At 47.9% G+C, this 12501-nt stretch overlaps 3 gene segments (V, D, J or C); all 3 read right to left on the bottom strand.

The window, feature by feature from the left end:
- Positions 1 to 1521: 1521 nt before the first annotated feature.
- LOC123643421 lies at positions 1522 to 3004 on the bottom strand (the record flags this gene model as incomplete). The annotated part of the segment is given in 2 exon segments: positions 1522 to 1760; positions 2683 to 3004. Coding segments are annotated over 2 exon segments (561 nt in total), but the record flags the coding sequence as incomplete, so codon positions are not given.
- A 1315-nt stretch (positions 3005 to 4319) lies between these two features.
- On the bottom strand, positions 4320 to 8129 carry LOC123643414. The segment is given in 4 exon segments: positions 4320 to 4370; positions 6489 to 6511; positions 6723 to 7082; positions 8081 to 8129. Coding segments are annotated over 4 exon segments (483 nt in total).
- A 666-nt stretch (positions 8130 to 8795) lies between these two features.
- Positions 8796 to 10350, bottom strand: LOC123643407 (the record flags this gene model as incomplete). The annotated part of the segment is given in 2 exon segments: positions 8796 to 8815; positions 9999 to 10350. Coding segments are annotated over 2 exon segments (372 nt in total), but the record flags the coding sequence as incomplete, so codon positions are not given.
- Between the last annotated feature and the right edge of the window lie 2151 nt (positions 10351 to 12501).

Genomic DNA, 12501 nt, shown 5'->3' with positions numbered 1-12501 from the left:
AAAATTAAACTATTTCATTGTGAATTACTCTTAGGTATGACAAAACAAGACCCCAGGTATCATCTCCTTAAAATAGTAAATACAGGCTGACGTAAGTTAAATAGACTGTTCAAAAGTGAAACCCATTATGCAAGAGCAGTTTAGAACAGAGGAGATTATCCCAGCTGTGTCTGCTGTAGCCGTCCCCATTTGCTGTGTTTGCCTTGGAGAGAATGAAGGCATCTCACGGTAGGTGCCTGCAAACGTCATGTTGTGGCTCCACACGCTGTCACCATATGCATCTTACTGAAATCGCTGACTTCTGTCAATCAGCAACTGGGAAACATTTTTCTCTTGTAGATTTGGTTGCTATGCTCTGATGGGGGCATATTTAAACAGGCTTCCAGCCACAGATTAGCAAATTTACTGAAAAAAAGAACCTATAAATAACAGGAAATATGAAATAATCATGAATTATTTGAAACATATACTACTGCCTTTAGCAAATAAACTGAGAAAATAAGCATGTTGCCAACTGTAGATATGAACATTCCAAGCTGCGCTACTGTGAAGAGAGGATCCTGCGCTGACCTGAGTTGCCCTGCACGGATCCCACTTTCCCACGACACACACGTGCAGCCACACCCATCCACGCCATCCGTTCCTGCCGTGCGTCAGCTGTGCTGCTTCCACACACACGTGATCTCATCCAACAGGTCCGGGGTGGTGGCTGCTCCATTGTGGCTCTCTGCTCCTCTGCTCCAAACGTCATGATGTCACATTCATAGAGCAACCTCTCTCAAGCCCTCAGGGGAGCCCCCCAGGCTGATTTCCCTGCTCCTCACTTTATTCCAGAATCGCTCAACATCAAGTCCTGTCATCTGATGCCACTTCTCTAGGACAGACCCTGGGGCCCCTGCTCGAGCCCTTGCAGACTCAGCCCACAGAGTCCCCGTGTCCTGTTCTCCCCAGGAGGACACCTGCCTTCTTTGCCATAAAGTCTGTGTTTCTCACCCACACGCTTTGTGACCCTTCACCTGTGGCCACCTCAGGGCCACCCACAGCGACCTGCACCATGATATGTGCTCACCAACACCTGAGCTTGCAGCTCTCTTGGGCTTTACATAAATCAAGTGTGTTTTAATGCTGTAGGAATTTAGAATTAAAAATACTATATAAATAGCTAAACTCAACAGAATAACTCTAAAGGAGCAGTGGCCACATGTGTCCTGCTGGTCCTGTCCCTTCCTCCACACTCCCTGATGTGCAGTGTGGTGTCACCACCTTCCTGTCTGACCCTGTGGCCATTTCATAGGCAGGGACTGTACAAGGTGGCAAAGCCTCTCACACAGTTAACTGTTTCCTACTTATGAGGAGGACATATCTGTGTGTACAGGTAGACATGGAAATAACTCAAGAATGGAAATTTCTTCATAAGGTGGATGGTGCACCTCATTTTCCATGAGAGTCTCTCATGACAAACTACATTTTGGAAGAAATCTTTTCCAAATCCCTTGTTGTCTAGAGACAAATCCTTGTTCACTACATGACCCTGGTTCCCTCTTGATGACGGTGGGTGTGAGAGTAAAACCAGGGGACGAGTTTGCTCTCCACAGGAAGGAGGGGGACACAGGAGAGGGCAGTCAGGAGGAGCAGAGGGGGGAGGATGAGGAGGCTCCTGGACAAAGGACCATCTGGGGCAGGCACTTCACACAGGAGGGACTTGACTGCAGGGTGCTGTGTCATCATGCTGGGGCCACAAGGACACCACTCACAAGGACCTGGATGCCACCGCAGAGCTCTCAGCACATTCAGGTTCCACCTACAGGTCTCCCCGATGCCACAGGTGTTGAAGGTGACTCTGTGAGAGTCTCAGTGGACACATCCCACGTTGACCGATCACTCTCATGCTCTCAGCTACTAATGGCCACTTGCATTTCCAACGTGAGTCCAGGCCCAGGTGACAGCAGGGGGGTCCCAGCAGTGGTGGGTGACACAGTCCCATCAATCTTTCCCCAGTCCCACAGGAGCCACAGCCTGGGCCACACCTGAGCTCCAGGTCAAGGGCCTGAGTCCTGGGATTTAGACACAGAGACCACACCCTCCATTTTCTTGGAGAAGAAGGAGAAGACGAAGATGTGAAAATGGAACCTAGGGAGGAAAAAAACGGACTTGCACAAACAGATACAATGGAATGTATCTGCATCAGGAATGTAGAGTTTTAAATGAGTAGAGTAAAATTCGAAACCGTTAGGTTTTATGAGACACTGACCCTGCCCAGGTCCCTGCATGTCCCAATCTGAATGCCAAAGACTGTCCCACTCAGGGAGTCCCACTGAGGTCTGTGCTGAGTCTGGTTGGAAAATGCGCAGCAGGTTCACCTGGGCTCCCTCAGGCCTCTGACCCCTGTGACAACCGCAGGGTCACTTCTGCCCACCTGAGTGACGTTCTGCCTTGTGTGCAGGTGACAATATGTTCATTTACTACAAGACGCTTCTAATTCAGACACTACAGGGACGAGCACACAGGCACGAAAGAAGATAAGTCCCAGGATAAAATTTCTAGAGAAGAGGCCACAAACTCTGACAGGAAATGAACCATTATTGTCCTCTGGGCTGACTCTGCTCCTGTGTCTTGGGCGCCCCCTGGCGGCCCCGGGCTGCCCCGCAGGAGGTTTGTGTCTGGGCTCACACTGATGTCCCCTCACTGTGTCTCTGGCACAGTAGTACAGGGCCGTGTCCTCGGCTCTCAGACTGTTCATTTGCAGAGACAGCGTGTTCTTGCCGTTGTCTCTGGAGATGGTGAATCGGCCCTTCACGGCGTCTGCGTAGTATGTGCCACCATCACTATCAATGCCTGCCACCCACTCCAGCCCTTTCCCTGGAGCCTGGCGGACCCAGTCCATATCGTAGTCACTGAAGGTGAATCCGGAGGCTGCACAGGAGAGTCTCAGGGACCCTCCAGGCTGGACCAAGCCTCCCCCAGACTCCACCAGCTGCACCTCACACTGGACACCTGAAAACACAGACACATCCTGGTCAGAATCTGCCACACACACCCCTGTTTCTCTCACTCACATCCACTCACACACCCAGTATCTCTAGTTCTCCATGAATTACCTTGTAACAGAGCAACAAGGAAAACCCAGTGCAGCCCAGACTCCATGGTGAGTGTCTGTGTTCAGTGCTGATCACCGAATGGGGACACCTGGGAATGCCGGGGCTGGGGCTCCTGTCCCAGAGCTGCAGGGTGAGGGCTGGGCTGGTTTTCATCAGCAGAGGGAGGGCCCTATTTGCATGTCCCCTGCTATATAGCAAGCCCTGGGTGGGACAGCTGAGTGACGGCAAGGCCCAGAGCAGATGTGAGTGTCTGGGGGGGACGTGTTTTTATGCACTAGACTCTCATGGAGGCCCAGTTTTGAACATTGGAAATGGAAGTGAAACTCAATCACACTAGGAATGTTTCAGTGAAAGTTCAGGTAATGATGGAAAAGTAATTAACTTTAGGTTAAGGAAAGTTAGTCATTGAATATGCTGATCATGTGCTGTGACCCATGTCTGTAAACCCATCACTTTGGGAGGCCACAGTAGGAGGGTCACTTGAGGCTGAGAGTTTGAGGCCAGCCTGGCTGGCAGCCCAGTGAGATGATGTAATATATATATGTCTCACCCGGCCACTGTGGGTGCATCTGTAGTCCCAGATTCTTGGGTGGCTGAGGCAGTGGGATCACTTGTGCCCATTACTTTGAGATTGCACTGAGCTATGATGATGATGCTGTTCTGTAGCCTAGGTGGCAGAACATGACCCTCTTTCTAAAAGAACAAAGAAGAAGAAAAAAACAGAAAAAGGAAAAGAGAATATTTATGTCAGTTTCCGGTAATTTTATGTGATAAAATGGTCAGCGTCATCATTGTAGCATTTATGCCCATCAGGAATCCGTGTGCATGTGGGCGGGTGACAGAGTTCTAGTCACGGAGGCAGAAGAGAGTCTCTGTTGTGACCTTGCTGATCCTTCAGGGGAAAGTTCAGAAAGGTGTCCTCTCTCTTCTACCCTTGTCCTATATGTGTGACCCTGAAAACACTCTCACCATCCACACAAGAGGGGCCTGGGGGATGAAGTGGACGTTTTCTGCATATCAGTGTGAACCGTTGAGACAAGAAGCTCCTTGGGAGCATGAGCTTTTGAAATTGGCAAAGATGGAGCCACTCACATCCCGGCTTCTTGTTTCATTAGTTTATGATTTTCCTTATTGTTTCGTTATTTCATGTTGCCTTTACTTTTTGCTAAAATAGCCAGATATGATGGTGTAGAGGCATTAAAACCAAAAGTACCTGATTTCCTAGTCAGGAGCCCCAGCTGAGGTGAACAGCGGCGTGCGGTTCACCGTGTGCTAGGACACGGGGCTGAAAGCTAAGTGTGGGCACAGAGGTATTTTGTCTGCGTCAGTGAAAAGTTCTGTATATTCCTTGGATGAGATGCTCATTGAGACCCTTGAGAGAATATTATTTGTTGATCAATCACACTTCAGTAATAAAACTGGAAGTGATTAAACAGAGTTTCATATCATGGAAGAAAATTTTCCATTACCATGTTGTGCTCAACTGGAGGTAAAATCAGCCCATGTGGGAGAAGTCATTGCCCTTTGTAGGGCTTGTGTCAATTAGCAAAAAAACTTGGATTGAATTGGAATGCTTTTAGAGTAGTACATGAACTTGGGATATTTTGCAAACAAAAGGTTTTCTCAAGAGTTCTGGAAAACCTATCAAAATGAACAAAAAGCTAAGGAACTTCTAGATAGACTTCTAAATCCTAGAGACCCAACTAAAGTAAACAGGAATCATGCAAAAAAAACAGCATAGGCGTTAAACAAGTGTTGTAGGTTGTCATTCCCCAGAACAAGCAGCCTAACCCAAGTTTGTGATGGCATCTAAGCTTGTGAGGGATCACCACTGCTCACATAACACACTGTCCACTCATTGGAAATATTTTGAAAATGTTGAAAATGTTTATCCAATTGACATTATGAAATTTGAATGTCACAGTTTCAAGCAATTCTTAAAGTCCTTTGCCAGTCTACCATGAGCACTTGCTTACAGCATTGTGGTCCAGTCCCTCAAGGACACATCAGTTGCTACCCTATGACTTGGTAGCAACTGAACAAACATTTAGATTTTCCCACAACTACTAGCATTTTCCCTATTGTATGTGAGAGTAAACAATTTGGAAGCAGTTCATGCCTTATAGACACTCCTATCACCACAGATCAGGGTCCTTTTTCTACATCATTGTAGCAGTCTCTCATCCTGTTCAACCAGCACAGAGCGTGTGTTGGAGAAACATCAGGAAAATACTGGCCTTGAGCCATACTGGAACAAATATTATTAAGGACTTTAAGGGAAACACAGCAGTGCCATTCCAGGGAGGAAACACTCAGGTTCATATTTCACAACAAAAGCATCAGTTCAGGATTCTAGACACTTGGAAGGCTGCTGTGGTAGACAATGTCAAACTGAGGATCCCTGTAGAACCTGTGAACCTTCTGGTATTCTGAAGCTCACAGCTGACCCAGGGCCTTCAGGATAAGCTGATGATCTTGGACAGTGAAAAGCTTCCCCCCATGACATTGGACCAAGACCCTGTCTAACTCCTCTTCCTACTCATCTTCCTTAGTACTATGATTTGTTCATACTAATGAAATGTCTTCTAGTTTTTGGCAGACCTCATTGTATTCCAGCCATAATGACCTTTGACTGCTTTTCAAAAAAATATTAAAAATATTTAATAGTTGTTGAGTGGAATTAGAAGTCACATTCTCCTAGCTGGTGTCTGTCCACTGACATCTGAAGGCCCATCCTTCGTCTTCCCTGTTTGCCCCACTCATGTGAATGCCAGGGAGGAATCACAGGTGCTTTCTCACCAGATGGCTGTCACAGGCCCAGACCCCACCAGACCCTCCCTGCCCCACCAGGGAACTGTTGTGGAAACCTGAGCCCGACTCCATTCCTGCCCTACAAAGCCACTTGGGACTGTGTTGAGGGGTCTGCCCTGCTCTGCAGACACCTCAGTAGTGGAGAGACTAACCCTTCCCGTGTCCCCTCAGTGTGTGTGTGTGTCTGTGCCTGCCTGTGTGTGCAGGTGTCTGACACCATCAGAGCCAACATCTGCACTACATGTCGGTGGGTCCCTCTGCCCTCGAATCCTGTCAGATAGAATCCATGTTGGGAGCCTGGTGCTGGGACACGGAGCACCACGGGGTCCTCCTGCTCTTGCTTAGGACGCTGACTCCGTCTGCCCCTGACGTCCCGTAGGCGCTTTATCCTGCTTGCCGGCTGGAAGGGACGTTTCCCTCTGTGTGCTGTGCTGCATCGTGCTGTCCAGGAAAGAATCTTTTATAAATTTTCGGACTCACTGAGAAGTGTTGATAATTAATGTCCATTTGGGGAAAAGAGAAAGTCCCTGGAAGCCACTGTCTGCCTTTTGTGCAGGTGACAATATTTTCTTTCAGTACCACAAACATATCTAACTCAGAGACTGCAGAGGGAAACACAGAATCGTGAATTCAGAGACGTTCCCCAGAGGAAACCGCTTTATGGAGAGGAAGCCACGACCCCGAGAGGACACCAGCCCTCACCCTCCACCTGCACCTGCCCTGGGCTGACTGTGCTCCTGTGTCTTGGGCGCCCCCTGGCGGCCCCGCGCTGCCCCGCAGGAGGTTTGTGTCTGGGCTCACACCGATGTCCCCTCACTGTGTCTCTTGCACAGTAGTACAGGGCCGTGTCCTCGGCTCTCAGACTGTTCATTTGCAGAGACAGCGTGTTCTTGCCGTTGTCTCTGGAGATGGTGAATCGGCCCTTCACGGCGTCGGCATAGTATTGGTTACTTCCATCACTCCTTATATATGCAACCCACTCCAGCCCCTTCCCTGGAGCCTGGCGGACCCAGTGCATCCCATAGCTGCTGAAGGTGAATCCAGAGGCTGCACAGGAGAGTCTCAGGGACCCCCCAGGCTGGACCAAGCCTCCCCCAGACTCCACCAGCTGCACCTCACACTGGACACCTGCAAACACAGACACATCCTGGTCACAAACTGCCACACACACCCCTGTTTCTCTCACTCACGTCCACTCCCACACCCAATATCTCTAGTTCTCCATGAATTACCTTGTAACAGAGCAACAAGGAAAACCCAGCGCAGCCCAGACTCCATGGTGAGTGTCTGTGTTCAGTGCTGATCACCGAATGGGGACACCTGGGAATGCCGGGGCTGGGGCTCCTGTTCCAGAGCTGCAGGGTGAGGGCTGGGCTGGTTTTCATCAGCAGAGGGAGGGCCCTATTTGCATGTCCCCTGCTATATAGCAAGCCATGGGTGGGACAGCTGAGGGAGGGCAAGACCCAGAGAAAAACTGGGGGAGTGTACTGTGATTAATAGCTCATGTTCATTTATTTCACTTATAGACACATAGAAACCATGTGCTGTAGGTGTGAAGTTTCCATGTGTTTTACTGATGTAACAGTAAGCTTAGGCACATATGGAAGTTGTGTGATATGTCCAGAAACACATATGTGGGAATCTCAGTGTCTGGGCCATGATCCCGTCCTTGGAACCCACTGCAGACCAAACCTGGACATGCCGAGGGTAGATTGTAGAGTCCCGATTCTATAATAACAACATAAAGCCAGTTTCTTGCCTCTCTGCTTTTTTTTTTCTTAAAAATATATAGAAAACCTGGCACACAGGATTAATGCAGATAGCTGAACCTAAAATTTCCCTTATTGTCTATTTGCCCCTTCTCTACGAAATCATCTATTAATTGTTCATGTCAACTTTAATGAGGAATAGTTCATACACAGTGGCCCAACACAGTTCAAGTGTACAAGTGAAAGATGCTGACAGCACCGTCACCCTGGCTGCCATATGGAGGAAATCCATTTCCCTCAAGGTTACCACTTCCTCTCCTAAAATTCCTCCTTCTTTCTCCTTTCCTCTCCCTCCCTTTACCCAGGCACCTGCTAACATAGTTTATGTTACTTCCGTTTTCACTGTCTCGAATTTGTAACAGTGGAATCACATAGCAGGAGCTTTTTGCCTATTTTACTCACAGCACAGACTGTGGATGCAGCCACGCTGCAGTGTGCCTGACACAGCCATTGCTGTCAATGATGCAGTGTCCTAATGCATCATTTGCAAAATACACTTGTTTATTAACCTACTGGTTAACGTTGGCATTGTTTCCAATTCCTTGCTATTGTGGATAAAGCTTCTCTTTACGTGGGAAAAGGAGGCAGCTGAGAAAACAGCTCTTCTTCTTTTTACATCAACAACAGTAACAGCAACATTATCATCATTCACATCAACACACCTGGACGAGCCATTCATTAGCACATTTTATTTAATATTTGAGATTCTTGAACTCCCTTGGCCAATGGTTCTACCATTAGCACTGTGGCATTACAGACCCTTCCTCGAGGACACCTCAGTTACTACCCTATGGCTTGGTAGCTGGACAGCCCAAACACTTAGATTTTACCACGAGTACTAGCATTCTTTCTCCTGCAAAGACATCTGCACTCGAATGTTTATAGCAGCACAATTCACAATTGCAGAGATGTGGAAACAACCCAAGTGCCCATCAATACATGAGTCGATTAATAGAATGTGGTATATGTATACCATGGAGTTCTACTCAGCTATAACAAACAACGGTGTTATAGCAGCTCTTGTATTTTCCTGGATAGAGCTGGAACCCATCTTACTAAGTGAAGTATCCCAAGAATGGTAAAATAGACACCACATATACTCACCATCAAACTGGGTTCACTGATCATCACCTAAGACTACATTTACGAATAACATTAATCGGGTGTCGGGCAGATGTGGGTGGGGAGGGCATGAGTATATACATACATAATGTGTGCGATGCGCACTGTCTAGGGGATGGACACTCTTGAAGCTCTGATTGGGGCGGGCAGGGGGACAAGAGTAATATACGTAACCTAAACTTTGTACCCCCATAATATGCTGAAATAAAAAAAAAGAAACAATGTCATCTGCTTACCAGGTGGTGGTGAGTGTTAAAAATAAAGGCAGTTCAGATGGGATAAAAAAAAAAAAAAACCACTGGAAAGTAACTCATGTGTTATAGCCACTCCTCTCACCCACAGCTTCAGGCTGACTGTTACTGCATCTTTTTAAAAGTCTCTCATGAAGTTCACCAGGACGTTGTGGGTACAGGAAGAGATATCAGAGCAATGCACTTGGGCCATATTGGAACTAATATTATTAAGAACTTTTAAGAAAATACAGTAGTGAAATTACAGGGAGGCAATTCTTGGGTTCATATTTCACAACTACAGCATCAATGCAGAGCTCTGAGCACTTGCTGGCTACTGCAGTAGAGGATGCCAAACTGACCATTTTTATAGATCCTGTGAAGCTTCTGGTATTTTGAAGGCCCCAGTTGACCCACGACCTTCAGGATAAGCTGATGATCTTGGATACTGAAAACCTTCCACTCATGACATGCGACCGAGGAGTTAGGTCTTCCTTCTCTTGCTTAGGACGCTGACTCCCTCTGCCCCTGACGACACTTTATGTTGCTTGCCGGATAGAAGGAACGTTCAGTCCTGTGTGCTGTGCTCCATTGTGGTGTCCAAGACAAAATATTTTATGTATTTTTGAATTTATTCAGAAGTGTTGACAATTAATGTCAATTTGGGAACAGGAGAAAGTGATTGGAACCCAACCTCTGCCTTTTGAGCAGGTGACAATGTTTTCTCTCATTACCACAAACATATCCAACTCAGAGACTGTAGAGGGAAGCACAGAATCGTGAATTCAGAGAATTTCCCCAGAGGAAACCGTTTTATGGAGAGGAAGCCACGACCCCAAGAGGAAACCAGCCCTCACCCTCCACCTGCACCTGCCCTGGGCTGACTGTGCTCCTGTGTCTTGGGCGCCCCCTGGCGGCCCCGCGCTGCCCCGCAGGAGGTTTGTGTCTGGGCTCACACTGATGTCCCCTCACTGTGTCTCTGGCACAGTAGTACAGGGCCGTGTCCTCGGCTCTCAGACTGTTCATTTGCAGAGACAGCGTGTTCTTGCCGTTGTCTCTGGAGATGGTGAATCGGCCCTTCACGGCGTCTGCGTAGTATGTGCTACCATCATTACCATTGATGTCTCCCACCCACTCCAGCCCCTTCCCTGGAGCCTGGCGGACCCAATGCATCCAGTAGCTGCTGAAGGTGAATCCAGAGGCTGCACAGGAGAGTCTCAGGGATCCCCCAGGCTGGACCAAGCCTCCCCCAGACTCCACCAGCTGCACCTCACACTGGACACCTGCAAACACAGACACATCCTGGTCAGAAACTGCCACACACACCACTGTTTCTCTCACTCACATCCCCTCACACACCCAATGTCTCTATTTCTTCATGAATTACCTTGTAACAGAGCAACAAGGAAAACCCAGCACAGCCCAGACTCCATGGTGAGTGTCTGTGTTCAGTGCTGATCACCGAATGGGGACACCTGGGAATGCCGGGGCTGGGGCTCCTGTCCCAGAGCTACAGGGTGAGGGCTGGGCTGGTTTTCATCAGCAGACGGAGGGCCCTATTTGCATGTCCCGTGCTATATAGCAAGCTCTTGATGGGACAGCTGAGGGAAGGCAGGGTCCATATCAGATGTGAGTGTCTGGTTGAAGTTGTATGAGAATTGTAATAGTTTATTATACATTGTAAATTCTTCTTATGAGATCGTAATTTGATAAATACTGACCATCCACCATCGTACTTCCTATTGGCACATGGACATGGATCATGAGCTGTACGTTTCCATCTCTGTTCCATGTTACAAATGTGAGAGTCACCCCAGGGCATCGAGGGCCTGTGTAATGTGGCAGGAGCTCGCGTCTGGTGACAGTGAGCTCTGGGATCTGAGCCTGTGCTCCTCAGCACTGCACACGCCTGACCCACGGACCGTCTCCCACACAGAGTGAACACGCCTAGTGCGGGTTCAAGGACTCTGTCTGAGAACATGTGTGGTTTTCCACACCTGGACTTTACCCCAACATAGGCAGAGGCCAAGGTCGGTGCTGGTGAATTTTCTGGGTGTTTGGACACGTAATATATTATCTTTGTAAGACTTCTTACCAATAGTATTTTTATTATTTATGTGATATAAATTTAATGAGTTATAATTGACATGGGGAGAACTTCAGATATTTAAAGTGTGCAATTGATAAATATTGATACATCCATAATCGTTATGAATACAGTGAGGAAATCTGTTCTCAGTAATGTTTCCATCTCTTCTTCTGTCTTCCCTTCTGTCCCCTAACCTTCTTCCACCACCCCTGGGGAGATACTGATCTTGTTAAACTACTTTAGTTTTTATTTTCCAGAATACATAACAATGGAATAGTGTAACTTAGCATATTAACTTATTAACTTAGCATAAAGACCAGCAAACATAGTGGTGCTGTGGTGTGTATCAAACATTCATAGATGTGAACAAGGTGTAGTATTCCAGTGTATACATTTACAGTGTTTTTTCTGTTAAGATGCTGATTGACATTCATTACTTTAATTTTCTGGGTCTAACTAATAAACCTGCTACTCAGCTTGAAGTTGTACGTAAGTGAGAAACATATTTTATTATTTTATTCTTAGAACAACTTTGACTAGAACAGATAAACTGCAGTAGTTTCAATTATGCAAACCTTATTTAATACTTCAGATAACTGATGTTATAAGACTAAAAACTAACCTCAGGTGGGGAGAGATGAGTTTTGCAGGAAGTGACAGAGCCAGGGAACTAGCTGCTCCGGGGCAGGGGCTGCCATATGCAATGGAGGCTACGGCAGGATGCAGCTACCAGCGTGCACTGGACTGCTGGAGGCTGAGCATGGCAAAGGCATCCTGCTGGGGAATTCTCAGGGGCCACGTGTTTAAGGGGATTCCCCTCCGTTAGGCTCTGTCCTCTATAACAGGGACAGTCACAGAACTCTCCCTCTCGAGAAGGTTCTCTCTGGGAGAGAGGGATGCACACACTTCGGAAGTGCATTGACACACACACCCCCACCACCACTGTGGAACTGAGAATTGATCTGCCGCAAAACCCACAAAACTGGCATCCTGGGGGCACAGATGGACCCTGTAGGACCTGGGAGGGAAACAGACGTCCCCAGCAAGGTTATGTCCAGAGCCACCTCCCCCTTCCCTGTGGAAGAAAAGCCTCGATCTGCAGGGAAGGGCAGCGCATCTGGAAGGTAAGGACACCGAGGGAGAACCCCTGCAGCTGTGAGAGAGAACAATGAGGGACAACCAGGGACACTGTACCCCAGGAGGACGGGCAAGAATGCTGGACCATCAGCTCCTCTGGAGCAGAGACAGGGACACCTGGAGGCAGCACCCAGACCCAGGGCCACCAGCCCACTAGAAATACAGCTCTGCTGAAGGGCAGAGAATCCCACCTCAGCCCACCCCCCATCCATTGACAATTGTCAGGGGGACATCACAGGGGACTG

This window comes from Lemur catta, chromosome 1 (assembly GCF_020740605.2).
Source record: "Lemur catta isolate mLemCat1 chromosome 1, mLemCat1.pri, whole genome shotgun sequence".
Taxonomy (NCBI): domain Eukaryota; kingdom Metazoa; phylum Chordata; class Mammalia; order Primates; family Lemuridae; genus Lemur; species Lemur catta.
The sequence above is the reverse complement of the archived record's forward strand: the minus strand, read 5'-3'. Positions and strand labels throughout refer to the sequence as shown.